Source organism: Sphaerodactylus townsendi, linkage group LG15 (genome assembly GCF_021028975.2).
Source record: "Sphaerodactylus townsendi isolate TG3544 linkage group LG15, MPM_Stown_v2.3, whole genome shotgun sequence".
In the NCBI taxonomy this organism is placed as follows: Eukaryota; Metazoa; Chordata; class Lepidosauria; order Squamata; family Sphaerodactylidae; genus Sphaerodactylus; species Sphaerodactylus townsendi.
Genome location: NC_059439.1, coordinates 22,666,936 through 22,682,013, shown reverse-complemented (window position 1 = coordinate 22,682,013; position 15,078 = coordinate 22,666,936). Strand labels below are relative to the sequence as shown.

Here is a 15,078-nt window from a genome sequence, read left to right as displayed (position 1 = left end):
TTGGTTTATCGACACCAAAATTGCCGGGTATCATCAGGAGACTGTCCTGATGATACCCCCCAATTACAATGGTGCAGTTTGGTTCCAGGGCAAAGTTATGGGCCCTCAAAGCTGGGTGCCCAATATCCCCAGTTTTTGCAGCAAATCACGGTATTCAGCCTAGCCTTGCTTCCGTTATTCATTCATAATTCAGCTCATCAGACGGGGAAGCAGCTTAGCAGCAACGAGCGTGTGAGTGGGGTCATTTTGTTGGGGGGGGTTGCAGGGGGGGTTATTTTGGGTTGGGGTGTTGGAGTTGTGTTGCCGTCGCGAGTGTGTGTGTGTTCCCCACCCCCATCCCTGCCAGCTAGTGGAAATCAGCTGGCGCCCCCACTCTTTTCCGGCTTGTTTTTTCTGAATGAATGGATAAGGTTTGCGCTGGGGGGGAATTTGGGGGGTTTGCTTGAGGGGATTATTTTGGGTTGGGGTGCTGGAAGTTTTGTGCCACAGGTGTGTGTTTGGTATTGTTATTGATGCCCTGTGTGTGTGTTCCCAGCCAAACCTTGCCAGCTGGGAGTGTTTGCTTTCTTTTTTAAACTGCCGGCTGGGAGGGGTTTTTTCCTTTTTTGCAGGGCTCGGCTCAGCTGCGTGCGCCCGGAAGCGTTTTTTTTTTCTTTTGCCGGGCAGGGATCCCACACGCTGCCCTTTGTAGGGCTGCATCTGCATGCATGCAGGGAGGGTTTTTTTCTTTATTGAGGGGCAGGGATCCCACGCTGCCCTTGCAGGGCTCCTCGTGTGTGCAGAAGGATTTTTTCCTCCAGAATCACGGTGAGCTGCAGTTGGGGGATCCGCCGCTCCGAACCTCATGGATTCGGAACGGCTGATGTTTGAGACGCTGGCCTTTGCTCAGCCCAGCGGCATTCCTCGAAGCTTGCTCCCCGAGCCACGCCCAGCTCGGGCCGAACTGCTGGATCGGAGCTCCAGAACCGCCATCTCTAGTCATTACATTACTTTTAATTCATTACAGAAACACACTGTCGGAATAACTAGGATGGTGCAGTGGTTAAAGTGTTGGACTAGGATCTGGAAAATCCAAGTTTGATTCCTGAACTTGCTGTGGAAAGTTGCTGGGTGACCTTGGGCTAGTCCCACACTCTTAGCATAAGCTACTTCACAGGATTGGAGGAGAGGACAACGATGTAATTGGCTACGTACTCCCATTGGGGTAATAACTTGTACCAGTAGCAAAAAATGAAGAAAACAGTTGCAATCAAGAAATAAATGTGTATTCTCATAATTTTCATATTTTGCTAATCATGCCTTTCCAGGCATTCTTGACATCTTTGTTACGCAAGGTATAGATAATAGGATTTAACAGAGGGGTCAAGACACTGTATATGACTGGAATGAGTTTGGCATTATCGGAGGTAGGACTAAAATTAGAAATTAAGTAGGTGAAAAGGGAACTGCCATAATACAAAAGAACTACTGTGATATGTAAGGAACAGGTAGAGAAAGCCTTTTGTCTTCCTTCTGATGATTGTATCTTCAAAACAGTTGAAAAGATGTAAATGTATGATAAAAGGATACAAATGAATGGGGTCCAAGCTATGAATATGCCTACGGACCATAAAAGAATGAGGTTGAAGGAAGTGTCTCCACATGATAGCTTCAGCAGTGGTGGGATGTCACAGTAAAAAGCATCAATTTGGTTGTCCCCACAAAAGGGCAGTTGGAAGGCAAATGTGGTATGCACCACAGAGTTGAGGAAACCACCAACCCAGCAGGCTGTTGCTAGCTGGAGACAAATAACTTTGCCGATAATCAATGTGTAGCGCAAAGGGTTGCATATGGCAACATAGCGATCAAAGGCCATGACTGCCAGAAGGAGGCATTCTGTACCCACAAAAGAGAAGAAAAAATACACTTGAAGTAAACAACCCATGTAGGGGATAGTGTTCTTGTCAGAGAGAAGGTGAGCCAACATCTGGGGGATAGTGGTAGAGGTGTAGCAGATGTCAAGAAAGGAGAGATTACCAAGGAAGAAATACATGGGGGTTCTCAGTTTTTGGTCCACAATTGTCACGGTGATGATGAAGGCATTCCACAGCATGGTGAATAGATAAATTATGAAGAATCCTGTGAAGAGCAAATGACGCACTTTCTTGAGTCTTTTAAATCCCAGTATGATGAACTCAGTCAAGTCAGTTTCATTTTGCGTCTTCATACCTTAACCAACACAAGATGTGATTTGTTATAGGGAATAGTGAAAAGGATGTCAATAAATCCAGGAACAGAAATTTACATTATAAAAGGTACAGGACAGCAGATGAATATTTCTAAGGTAGTTTTCTGTTTAGAGGAAAAGAGTAACATTCTATCGTATGCATGGATGTTGAATGCAGAAGTAATGTGACACATTGTATTGTCGAAGGCTTTCACAACCGGAATCACTTGGGTGCTGTGTGGTTTCCGGGCTGTATGGCCGTGTTCTAGCTGCATTCTCGCCTGACGTTTTGTTTGCATCTGTGGCTGACATCTTCAGAGGATCTGACGTTGGGAAAGCAAGTGGAGTATATATATCTGTTGGAGTGTCCAGGGTCCCCCCCCCCCCACCCCCCCCCCCCCCCACCCCCCCCCCCCCCCACCCCCCCCCCCCCCCACCCCCCCCCCCCCCCACCCCCCCCCCCCCCCACCCCCCCCCCCCCCCACCCCCCCCCCCCCCCACCCCCCCCCCCCCCCACCCCCCCCCCCCCCCACCCCCCCCCCCCCCCACCCCCCCCCCCCCCCACCCCCCCCCCCCCCCACCCCCCCCCCCCCCCACCCCCCCCCCCCCCCACCCCCCCCCCCCCCCACCCCCCCCCCCCCCCACCCCCCCCCCCCCCCACCCCCCCCCCCCCCCACCCCCCCCCCCCCCCACCCCCCCCCCCCCCCACCCCCCCCCCCCCCCACCCCCCCCCCCCCCCACCCCCCCCCCCCCCCACCCCCCCCCCCCCCCACCCCCCCCCCCCCCCACCCCCCCCCCCCCCCACCCCCCCCCCCCCCCACCCCCCCCCCCCCCCACCCCCCCCCCCCCCCACCCCCCCCCCCCCCCACCCCCCCCCCCCCCCACCCCCCCCCCCCCCCACCCCCCCCCCCCCCCACCCCCCCCCCCCCCCACCCCCCCCCCCCCCCACCCCCCCCCCCCCCCACCCCCCCCCCCCCCCACCCCCCCCCCCCCCCACCCCCCCCCCCCCCCACCCCCCCCCCCCCCCACCCCCCCCCCCCCCCACCCCCCCCCCCCCCCACCCCCCCCCCCCCCCACCCCCCCCCCCCCCCACCCCCCCCCCCCCCCACCCCCCCCCCCCCCCACCCCCCCCCCCCCCCACCCCCCCCCCCCCCCACCCCCCCCCCCCCCCACCCCCCCCCCCCCCCACCCCCCCCCCCCCCCACCCCCCCCCCCCCCCACCCCCCCCCCCCCCCACCCCCCCCCCCCCCCACCCCCCCCCCCCCCCACCCCCCCCCCCCCCCACCCCCCCCCCCCCCCACCCCCCCCCCCCCCCACCCCCCCCCCCCCCCACCCCCCCCCCCCCCCACCCCCCCCCCCCCCCACCCCCCCCCCCCCCCACCCCCCCCCCCCCCCACCCCCCCCCCCCCCCACCCCCCCCCCCCCCCACCCCCCCCCCCCCCCACCCCCCCCCCCCCCCACCCCCCCCCCCCCCCACCCCCCCCCCCCCCCACCCCCCCCCCCCCCCACCCCCCCCCCCCCCCACCCCCCCCCCCCCCCACCCCCCCCCCCCCCCACCCCCCCCCCCCCCCACCCCCCCCCCCCCCCACCCCCCCCCCCCCCCACCCCCCCCCCCCCCCACCCCCCCCCCCCCCCACCCCCCCCCCCCCCCACCCCCCCCCCCCCCCACCCCCCCCCCCCCCCACCCCCCCCCCCCCCCACCCCCCCCCCCCCCCACCCCCCCCCCCCCCCACCCCCCCCCCCCCCCACCCCCCCCCCCCCCCACCCCCCCCCCCCCCCACCCCCCCCCCCCCCCACCCCCCCCCCCCCCCACCCCCCCCCCCCCCCACCCCCCCCCCCCCCCACCCCCCCCCCCCCCCACCCCCCCCCCCCCCCACCCCCCCCCCCCCCCACCCCCCCCCCCCCCCACCCCCCCCCCCCCCCACCCCCCCCCCCCCCCACCCCCCCCCCCCCCCACCCCCCCCCCCCCCCACCCCCCCCCCCCCCCACCCCCCCCCCCCCCCACCCCCCCCCCCCCCCACCCCCCCCCCCCCCCACCCCCCCCCCCCCCCACCCCCCCCCCCCCCCACCCCCCCCCCCCCCCACCCCCCCCCCCCCCCACCCCCCCCCCCCCCCACCCCCCCCCCCCCCCACCCCCCCCCCCCCCCACCCCCCCCCCCCCCCACCCCCCCCCCCCCCCACCCCCCCCCCCCCCCACCCCCCCCCCCCCCCACCCCCCCCCCCCCCCACCCCCCCCCCCCCCCACCCCCCCCCCCCCCCACCCCCCCCCCCCCCCACCCCCCCCCCCCCCCACCCCCCCCCCCCCCCACCCCCCCCCCCCCCCACCCCCCCCCCCCCCCACCCCCCCCCCCCCCCACCCCCCCCCCCCCCCACCCCCCCCCCCCCCCACCCCCCCCCCCCCCCACCCCCCCCCCCCCCCACCCCCCCCCCCCCCCACCCCCCCCCCCCCCCACCCCCCCCCCCCCCCACCCCCCCCCCCCCCCACCCCCCCCCCCCCCCACCCCCCCCCCCCCCCACCCCCCCCCCCCCCCACCCCCCCCCCCCCCCACCCCCCCCCCCCCCCACCCCCCCCCCCCCCCACCCCCCCCCCCCCCCACCCCCCCCCCCCCCCACCCCCCCCCCCCCCCACCCCCCCCCCCCCCCACCCCCCCCCCCCCCCACCCCCCCCCCCCCCCACCCCCCCCCCCCCCCACCCCCCCCCCCCCCCACCCCCCCCCCCCCCCACCCCCCCCCCCCCCCACCCCCCCCCCCCCCCACCCCCCCCCCCCCCCACCCCCCCCCCCCCCCACCCCCCCCCCCCCCCACCCCCCCCCCCCCCCACCCCCCCCCCCCCCCACCCCCCCCCCCCCCCACCCCCCCCCCCCCCCACCCCCCCCCCCCCCCACCCCCCCCCCCCCCCACCCCCCCCCCCCCCCACCCCCCCCCCCCCCCACCCCCCCCCCCCCCCACCCCCCCCCCCCCCCACCCCCCCCCCCCCCCACCCCCCCCCCCCCCCACCCCCCCCCCCCCCCACCCCCCCCCCCCCCCACCCCCCCCCCCCCCCACCCCCCCCCCCCCCCACCCCCCCCCCCCCCCACCCCCCCCCCCCCCCACCCCCCCCCCCCCCCACCCCCCCCCCCCCCCACCCCCCCCCCCCCCCACCCCCCCCCCCCCCCACCCCCCCCCCCCCCCACCCCCCCCCCCCCCCACCCCCCCCCCCCCCCACCCCCCCCCCCCCCCACCCCCCCCCCCCCCCACCCCCCCCCCCCCCCACCCCCCCCCCCCCCCACCCCCCCCCCCCCCCACCCCCCCCCCCCCCCACCCCCCCCCCCCCCCACCCCCCCCCCCCCCCACCCCCCCCCCCCCCCACCCCCCCCCCCCCCCACCCCCCCCCCCCCCCACCCCCCCCCCCCCCCACCCCCCCCCCCCCCCACCCCCCCCCCCCCCCACCCCCCCCCCCCCCCACCCCCCCCCCCCCCCACCCCCCCCCCCCCCCACCCCCCCCCCCCCCCACCCCCCCCCCCCCCCACCCCCCCCCCCCCCCACCCCCCCCCCCCCCCACCCCCCCCCCCCCCCACCCCCCCCCCCCCCCACCCCCCCCCCCCCCCACCCCCCCCCCCCCCCACCCCCCCCCCCCCCCACCCCCCCCCCCCCCCACCCCCCCCCCCCCCCACCCCCCCCCCCCCCCACCCCCCCCCCCCCCCACCCCCCCCCCCCCCCACCCCCCCCCCCCCCCACCCCCCCCCCCCCCCACCCCCCCCCCCCCCCACCCCCCCCCCCCCCCACCCCCCCCCCCCCCCACCCCCCCCCCCCCCCACCCCCCCCCCCCCCCACCCCCCCCCCCCCCCACCCCCCCCCCCCCCCACCCCCCCCCCCCCCCACCCCCCCCCCCCCCCACCCCCCCCCCCCCCCACCCCCCCCCCCCCCCACCCCCCCCCCCCCCCACCCCCCCCCCCCCCCACCCCCCCCCCCCCCCACCCCCCCCCCCCCCCACCCCCCCCCCCCCCCACCCCCCCCCCCCCCCACCCCCCCCCCCCCCCACCCCCCCCCCCCCCCACCCCCCCCCCCCCCCACCCCCCCCCCCCCCCACCCCCCCCCCCCCCCACCCCCCCCCCCCCCCACCCCCCCCCCCCCCCACCCCCCCCCCCCCCCACCCCCCCCCCCCCCCACCCCCCCCCCCCCCCACCCCCCCCCCCCCCCACCCCCCCCCCCCCCCACCCCCCCCCCCCCCCACCCCCCCCCCCCCCCACCCCCCCCCCCCCCCACCCCCCCCCCCCCCCACCCCCCCCCCCCCCCACCCCCCCCCCCCCCCACCCCCCCCCCCCCCCACCCCCCCCCCCCCCCACCCCCCCCCCCCCCCACCCCCCCCCCCCCCCACCCCCCCCCCCCCCCACCCCCCCCCCCCCCCACCCCCCCCCCCCCCCACCCCCCCCCCCCCCCACCCCCCCCCCCCCCCACCCCCCCCCCCCCCCACCCCCCCCCCCCCCCACCCCCCCCCCCCCCCACCCCCCCCCCCCCCCACCCCCCCCCCCCCCCACCCCCCCCCCCCCCCACCCCCCCCCCCCCCCACCCCCCCCCCCCCCCACCCCCCCCCCCCCCCACCCCCCCCCCCCCCCACCCCCCCCCCCCCCCACCCCCCCCCCCCCCCACCCCCCCCCCCCCCCACCCCCCCCCCCCCCCACCCCCCCCCCCCCCCACCCCCCCCCCCCCCCACCCCCCCCCCCCCCCACCCCCCCCCCCCCCCACCCCCCCCCCCCCCCACCCCCCCCCCCCCCCACCCCCCCCCCCCCCCACCCCCCCCCCCCCCCACCCCCCCCCCCCCCCACCCCCCCCCCCCCCCACCCCCCCCCCCCCCCACCCCCCCCCCCCCCCACCCCCCCCCCCCCCCACCCCCCCCCCCCCCCACCCCCCCCCCCCCCCACCCCCCCCCCCCCCCACCCCCCCCCCCCCCCACCCCCCCCCCCCCCCACCCCCCCCCCCCCCCACCCCCCCCCCCCCCCACCCCCCCCCCCCCCCACCCCCCCCCCCCCCCACCCCCCCCCCCCCCCACCCCCCCCCCCCCCCACCCCCCCCCCCCCCCACCCCCCCCCCCCCCCACCCCCCCCCCCCCCCACCCCCCCCCCCCCCCACCCCCCCCCCCCCCCACCCCCCCCCCCCCCCACCCCCCCCCCCCCCCACCCCCCCCCCCCCCCACCCCCCCCCCCCCCCACCCCCCCCCCCCCCCACCCCCCCCCCCCCCCACCCCCCCCCCCCCCCACCCCCCCCCCCCCCCACCCCCCCCCCCCCCCACCCCCCCCCCCCCCCACCCCCCCCCCCCCCCACCCCCCCCCCCCCCCACCCCCCCCCCCCCCCACCCCCCCCCCCCCCCACCCCCCCCCCCCCCCACCCCCCCCCCCCCCCACCCCCCCCCCCCCCCACCCCCCCCCCCCCCCACCCCCCCCCCCCCCCACCCCCCCCCCCCCCCACCCCCCCCCCCCCCCACCCCCCCCCCCCCCCACCCCCCCCCCCCCCCACCCCCCCCCCCCCCCACCCCCCCCCCCCCCCACCCCCCCCCCCCCCCACCCCCCCCCCCCCCCACCCCCCCCCCCCCCCACCCCCCCCCCCCCCCACCCCCCCCCCCCCCCACCCCCCCCCCCCCCCACCCCCCCCCCCCCCCACCCCCCCCCCCCCCCACCCCCCCCCCCCCCCACCCCCCCCCCCCCCCACCCCCCCCCCCCCCCACCCCCCCCCCCCCCCACCCCCCCCCCCCCCCACCCCCCCCCCCCCCCACCCCCCCCCCCCCCCACCCCCCCCCCCCCCCACCCCCCCCCCCCCCCACCCCCCCCCCCCCCCACCCCCCCCCCCCCCCACCCCCCCCCCCCCCCACCCCCCCCCCCCCCCACCCCCCCCCCCCCCCACCCCCCCCCCCCCCCACCCCCCCCCCCCCCCACCCCCCCCCCCCCCCACCCCCCCCCCCCCCCACCCCCCCCCCCCCCCACCCCCCCCCCCCCCCACCCCCCCCCCCCCCCACCCCCCCCCCCCCCCACCCCCCCCCCCCCCCACCCCCCCCCCCCCCCACCCCCCCCCCCCCCCACCCCCCCCCCCCCCCACCCCCCCCCCCCCCCACCCCCCCCCCCCCCCACCCCCCCCCCCCCCCACCCCCCCCCCCCCCCACCCCCCCCCCCCCCCACCCCCCCCCCCCCCCACCCCCCCCCCCCCCCACCCCCCCCCCCCCCCACCCCCCCCCCCCCCCACCCCCCCCCCCCCCCACCCCCCCCCCCCCCCACCCCCCCCCCCCCCCACCCCCCCCCCCCCCCACCCCCCCCCCCCCCCACCCCCCCCCCCCCCCACCCCCCCCCCCCCCCACCCCCCCCCCCCCCCACCCCCCCCCCCCCCCACCCCCCCCCCCCCCCACCCCCCCCCCCCCCCACCCCCCCCCCCCCCCACCCCCCCCCCCCCCCACCCCCCCCCCCCCCCACCCCCCCCCCCCCCCACCCCCCCCCCCCCCCACCCCCCCCCCCCCCCACCCCCCCCCCCCCCCACCCCCCCCCCCCCCCACCCCCCCCCCCCCCCACCCCCCCCCCCCCCCACCCCCCCCCCCCCCCACCCCCCCCCCCCCCCACCCCCCCCCCCCCCCACCCCCCCCCCCCCCCACCCCCCCCCCCCCCCACCCCCCCCCCCCCCCACCCCCCCCCCCCCCCACCCCCCCCCCCCCCCACCCCCCCCCCCCCCCACCCCCCCCCCCCCCCACCCCCCCCCCCCCCCACCCCCCCCCCCCCCCACCCCCCCCCCCCCCCACCCCCCCCCCCCCCCACCCCCCCCCCCCCCCACCCCCCCCCCCCCCCACCCCCCCCCCCCCCCACCCCCCCCCCCCCCCACCCCCCCCCCCCCCCACCCCCCCCCCCCCCCACCCCCCCCCCCCCCCACCCCCCCCCCCCCCCACCCCCCCCCCCCCCCACCCCCCCCCCCCCCCACCCCCCCCCCCCCCCACCCCCCCCCCCCCCCACCCCCCCCCCCCCCCACCCCCCCCCCCCCCCACCCCCCCCCCCCCCCACCCCCCCCCCCCCCCACCCCCCCCCCCCCCCACCCCCCCCCCCCCCCACCCCCCCCCCCCCCCACCCCCCCCCCCCCCCACCCCCCCCCCCCCCCACCCCCCCCCCCCCCCACCCCCCCCCCCCCCCACCCCCCCCCCCCCCCACCCCCCCCCCCCCCCACCCCCCCCCCCCCCCACCCCCCCCCCCCCCCACCCCCCCCCCCCCCCACCCCCCCCCCCCCCCACCCCCCCCCCCCCCCACCCCCCCCCCCCCCCACCCCCCCCCCCCCCCACCCCCCCCCCCCCCCACCCCCCCCCCCCCCCACCCCCCCCCCCCCCCACCCCCCCCCCCCCCCACCCCCCCCCCCCCCCACCCCCCCCCCCCCCCACCCCCCCCCCCCCCCACCCCCCCCCCCCCCCACCCCCCCCCCCCCCCACCCCCCCCCCCCCCCACCCCCCCCCCCCCCCACCCCCCCCCCCCCCCACCCCCCCCCCCCCCCACCCCCCCCCCCCCCCACCCCCCCCCCCCCCCACCCCCCCCCCCCCCCACCCCCCCCCCCCCCCACCCCCCCCCCCCCCCACCCCCCCCCCCCCCCACCCCCCCCCCCCCCCACCCCCCCCCCCCCCCACCCCCCCCCCCCCCCACCCCCCCCCCCCCCCACCCCCCCCCCCCCCCACCCCCCCCCCCCCCCACCCCCCCCCCCCCCCACCCCCCCCCCCCCCCACCCCCCCCCCCCCCCACCCCCCCCCCCCCCCACCCCCCCCCCCCCCCACCCCCCCCCCCCCCCACCCCCCCCCCCCCCCACCCCCCCCCCCCCCCACCCCCCCCCCCCCCCACCCCCCCCCCCCCCCACCCCCCCCCCCCCCCACCCCCCCCCCCCCCCACCCCCCCCCCCCCCCACCCCCCCCCCCCCCCACCCCCCCCCCCCCCCACCCCCCCCCCCCCCCACCCCCCCCCCCCCCCACCCCCCCCCCCCCCCACCCCCCCCCCCCCCCACCCCCCCCCCCCCCCACCCCCCCCCCCCCCCACCCCCCCCCCCCCCCACCCCCCCCCCCCCCCACCCCCCCCCCCCCCCACCCCCCCCCCCCCCCACCCCCCCCCCCCCCCACCCCCCCCCCCCCCCACCCCCCCCCCCCCCCACCCCCCCCCCCCCCCACCCCCCCCCCCCCCCACCCCCCCCCCCCCCCACCCCCCCCCCCCCCCACCCCCCCCCCCCCCCACCCCCCCCCCCCCCCACCCCCCCCCCCCCCCACCCCCCCCCCCCCCCACCCCCCCCCCCCCCCACCCCCCCCCCCCCCCACCCCCCCCCCCCCCCACCCCCCCCCCCCCCCACCCCCCCCCCCCCCCACCCCCCCCCCCCCCCACCCCCCCCCCCCCCCACCCCCCCCCCCCCCCACCCCCCCCCCCCCCCACCCCCCCCCCCCCCCACCCCCCCCCCCCCCCACCCCCCCCCCCCCCCACCCCCCCCCCCCCCCACCCCCCCCCCCCCCCACCCCCCCCCCCCCCCACCCCCCCCCCCCCCCACCCCCCCCCCCCCCCACCCCCCCCCCCCCCCACCCCCCCCCCCCCCCACCCCCCCCCCCCCCCACCCCCCCCCCCCCCCACCCCCCCCCCCCCCCACCCCCCCCCCCCCCCACCCCCCCCCCCCCCCACCCCCCCCCCCCCCCACCCCCCCCCCCCCCCACCCCCCCCCCCCCCCACCCCCCCCCCCCCCCACCCCCCCCCCCCCCCACCCCCCCCCCCCCCCACCCCCCCCCCCCCCCACCCCCCCCCCCCCCCACCCCCCCCCCCCCCCACCCCCCCCCCCCCCCACCCCCCCCCCCCCCCACCCCCCCCCCCCCCCACCCCCCCCCCCCCCCACCCCCCCCCCCCCCCACCCCCCCCCCCCCCCACCCCCCCCCCCCCCCACCCCCCCCCCCCCCCACCCCCCCCCCCCCCCACCCCCCCCCCCCCCCACCCCCCCCCCCCCCCACCCCCCCCCCCCCCCACCCCCCCCCCCCCCCACCCCCCCCCCCCCCCACCCCCCCCCCCCCCCACCCCCCCCCCCCCCCACCCCCCCCCCCCCCCACCCCCCCCCCCCCCCACCCCCCCCCCCCCCCACCCCCCCCCCCCCCCACCCCCCCCCCCCCCCACCCCCCCCCCCCCCCACCCCCCCCCCCCCCCACCCCCCCCCCCCCCCACCCCCCCCCCCCCCCACCCCCCCCCCCCCCCACCCCCCCCCCCCCCCACCCCCCCCCCCCCCCACCCCCCCCCCCCCCCACCCCCCCCCCCCCCCACCCCCCCCCCCCCCCACCCCCCCCCCCCCCCACCCCCCCCCCCCCCCACCCCCCCCCCCCCCCACCCCCCCCCCCCCCCACCCCCCCCCCCCCCCACCCCCCCCCCCCCCCACCCCCCCCCCCCCCCACCCCCCCCCCCCCCCACCCCCCCCCCCCCCCACCCCCCCCCCCCCCCACCCCCCCCCCCCCCCACCCCCCCCCCCCCCCACCCCCCCCCCCCCCCACCCCCCCCCCCCCCCACCCCCCCCCCCCCCCACCCCCCCCCCCCCCCACCCCCCCCCCCCCCCACCCCCCCCCCCCCCCACCCCCCCCCCCCCCCACCCCCCCCCCCCCCCACCCCCCCCCCCCCCCACCCCCCCCCCCCCCCACCCCCCCCCCCCCCCACCCCCCCCCCCCCCCACCCCCCCCCCCCCCCACCCCCCCCCCCCCCCACCCCCCCCCCCCCCCACCCCCCCCCCCCCCCACCCCCCCCCCCCCCCACCCCCCCCCCCCCCCACCCCCCCCCCCCCCCACCCCCCCCCCCCCCCACCCCCCCCCCCCCCCACCCCCCCCCCCCCCCACCCCCCCCCCCCCCCACCCCCCCCCCCCCCCACCCCCCCCCCCCCCCACCCCCCCCCCCCCCCACCCCCCCCCCCCCCCACCCCCCCCCCCCCCCACCCCCCCCCCCCCCCACCCCCCCCCCCCCCCACCCCCCCCCCCCCCCACCCCCCCCCCCCCCCACCCCCCCCCCCCCCCACCCCCCCCCCCCCCCACCCCCCCCCCCCCCCACCCCCCCCCCCCCCCACCCCCCCCCCCCCCCACCCCCCCCCCCCCCCACCCCCCCCCCCCCCCACCCCCCCCCCCCCCCACCCCCCCCCCCCCCCACCCCCCCCCCCCCCCACCCCCCCCCCCCCCCACCCCCCCCCCCCCCCACCCCCCCCCCCCCCCACCCCCCCCCCCCCCCACCCCCCCCCCCCCCCACCCCCCCCCCCCCCCACCCCCCCCCCCCCCCACCCCCCCCCCCCCCCACCCCCCCCCCCCCCCACCCCCCCCCCCCCCCACCCCCCCCCCCCCCCACCCCCCCCCCCCCCCACCCCCCCCCCCCCCCACCCCCCCCCCCCCCCACCCCCCCCCCCCCCCACCCCCCCCCCCCCCCACCCCCCCCCCCCCCCACCCCCCCCCCCCCCCACCCCCCCCCCCCCCCACCCCCCCCCCCCCCCACCCCCCCCCCCCCCCACCCCCCCCCCCCCCCACCCCCCCCCCCCCCCACCCCCCCCCCCCCCCACCCCCCCCCCCCCCCACCCCCCCCCCCCCCCACCCCCCCCCCCCCCCACCCCCCCCCCCCCCCACCCCCCCCCCCCCCCACCCCCCCCCCCCCCCACCCCCCCCCCCCCCCACCCCCCCCCCCCCCCACCCCCCCCCCCCCCCACCCCCCCCCCCCCCCACCCCCCCCCCCCCCCACCCCCCCCCCCCCCCACCCCCCCCCCCCCCCACCCCCCCCCCCCCCCACCCCCCCCCCCCCCCACCCCCCCCCCCCCCCACCCCCCCCCCCCCCCACCCCCCCCCCCCCCCACCCCCCCCCCCCCCCACCCCCCCCCCCCCCCACCCCCCCCCCCCCCCACCCCCCCCCCCCCCCACCCCCCCCCCCCCCCACCCCCCCCCCCCCCCACCCCCCCCCCCCCCCACCCCCCCCCCCCCCCACCCCCCCCCCCCCCCACCCCCCCCCCCCCCCACCCCCCCCCCCCCCCACCCCCCCCCCCCCCCACCCCCCCCCCCCCCCACCCCCCCCCCCCCCCACCCCCCCCCCCCCCCACCCCCCCCCCCCCCCACCCCCCCCCCCCCCCACCCCCCCCCCCCCCCACCCCCCCCCCCCCCCACCCCCCCCCCCCCCCACCCCCCCCCCCCCCCACCCCCCCCCCCCCCCACCCCCCCCCCCCCCCACCCCCCCCCCCCCCCACCCCCCCCCCCCCCCACCCCCCCCCCCCCCCACCCCCCCCCCCCCCCACCCCCCCCCCCCCCCACCCCCCCCCCCCCCCACCCCCCCCCCCCCCCACCCCCCCCCCCCCCCACCCCCCCCCCCCCCCACCCCCCCCCCCCCCCACCCCCCCCCCCCCCCACCCCCCCCCCCCCCCACCCCCCCCCCCCCCCACCCCCCCCCCCCCCCACCCCCCCCCCCCCCCACCCCCCCCCCCCCCCACCCCCCCCCCCCCCCACCCCCCCCCCCCCCCACCCCCCCCCCCCCCCACCCCCCCCCCCCCCCACCCCCCCCCCCCCCCACCCCCCCCCCCCCCCACCCCCCCCCCCCCCCACCCCCCCCCCCCCCCACCCCCCCCCCCCCCCACCCCCCCCCCCCCCCACCCCCCCCCCCCCCCACCCCCCCCCCCCCCCACCCCCCCCCCCCCCCACCCCCCCCCCCCCCCACCCCCCCCCCCCCCCACCCCCCCCCCCCCCCACCCCCCCCCCCCCCCACCCCCCCCCCCCCCCACCCCCCCCCCCCCCCACCCCCCCCCCCCCCCACCCCCCCCCCCCCCCACCCCCCCCCCCCCCCACCCCCCCCCCCCCCCACCCCCCCCCCCCCCCACCCCCCCCCCCCCCCACCCCCCCCCCCCCCCACCCCCCCCCCCCCCCACCCCCCCCCCCCCCCACCCCCCCCCCCCCCCACCCCCCCCCCCCCCCACCCCCCCCCCCCCCCACCCCCCCCCCCCCCCACCCCCCCCCCCCCCCACCCCCCCCCCCCCCCACCCCCCCCCCCCCCCACCCCCCCCCCCCCCCACCCCCCCCCCCCCCCACCCCCCCCCCCCCCCACCCCCCCCCCCCCCCACCCCCCCCCCCCCCCACCCCCCCCCCCCCCCACCCCCCCCCCCCCCCACCCCCCCCCCCCCCCACCCCCCCCCCCCCCCACCCCCCCCCCCCCCCACCCCCCCCCCCCCCCACCCCCCCCCCCCCCCACCCCCCCCCCCCCCCACCCCCCCCCCCCCCCACCCCCCCCCCCCCCCACCCCCCCCCCCCCCCACCCCCCCCCCCCCCCACCCCCCCCCCCCCCCACCCCCCCCCCCCCCCACCCCCCCCCCCCCCCACCCCCCCCCCCCCCCACCCCCCCCCCCCCCCACCCCCCCCCCCCCCCACCCCCCCCCCCCCCCACCCCCCCCCCCCCCCACCCCCCCCCCCCCCCACCCCCCCCCCCCCCCACCCCCCCCCCCCCCCACCCCCCCCCCCCCCCACCCCCCCCCCCCCCCACCCCCCCCCCCCCCCACCCCCCCCCCCCCCCACCCCCCCCCCCCCCCACCCCCCCCCCCCCCCACCCCCCCCCCCCCCCACCCCCCCCCCCCCCCACCCCCCCCCCCCCCCACCCCCCCCCCCCCCCACCCCCCCCCCCCCCCACCCCCCCCCCCCCCCACCCCCCCCCCCCCCCACCCCCCCCCCCCCCCACCCCCCCCCCCCCCCACCCCCCCCCCCCCCCACCCCCCCCCCCCCCCACCCCCCCCCCCCCCCACCCCCCCCCCCCCCCACCCCCCCCCCCCCCCACCCCCCCCCCCCCCCACCCCCCCCCCCCCCCACCCCCCCCCCCCCCCACCCCCCCCCCCCCCCACCCCCCCCCCCCCCCACCCCCCCCCCCCCCCACCCC

General features: G+C 85.5%; 1 protein-coding gene across 1 annotated transcript in view; it reads right to left on the bottom strand.

The window, feature by feature from the left end:
- Window positions 1-1,279: 1,279 nt before the first annotated feature.
- Window positions 1,280-15,078, bottom strand: part of LOC125444110 (olfactory receptor 5V1-like) — a 20,338-nt gene continuing 6,539 nt past the window's right edge. Inside the window, exon 2 of the mRNA XM_048516548.1 lies at window positions 1,280-2,208. Within this exon, the coding sequence (XP_048372505.1) occupies window positions 1,280-2,206 (927 nt within the window). The 5' untranslated portion in view covers window positions 2,207-2,208. The remainder of the gene's footprint in view (window positions 2,209-15,078) is intronic.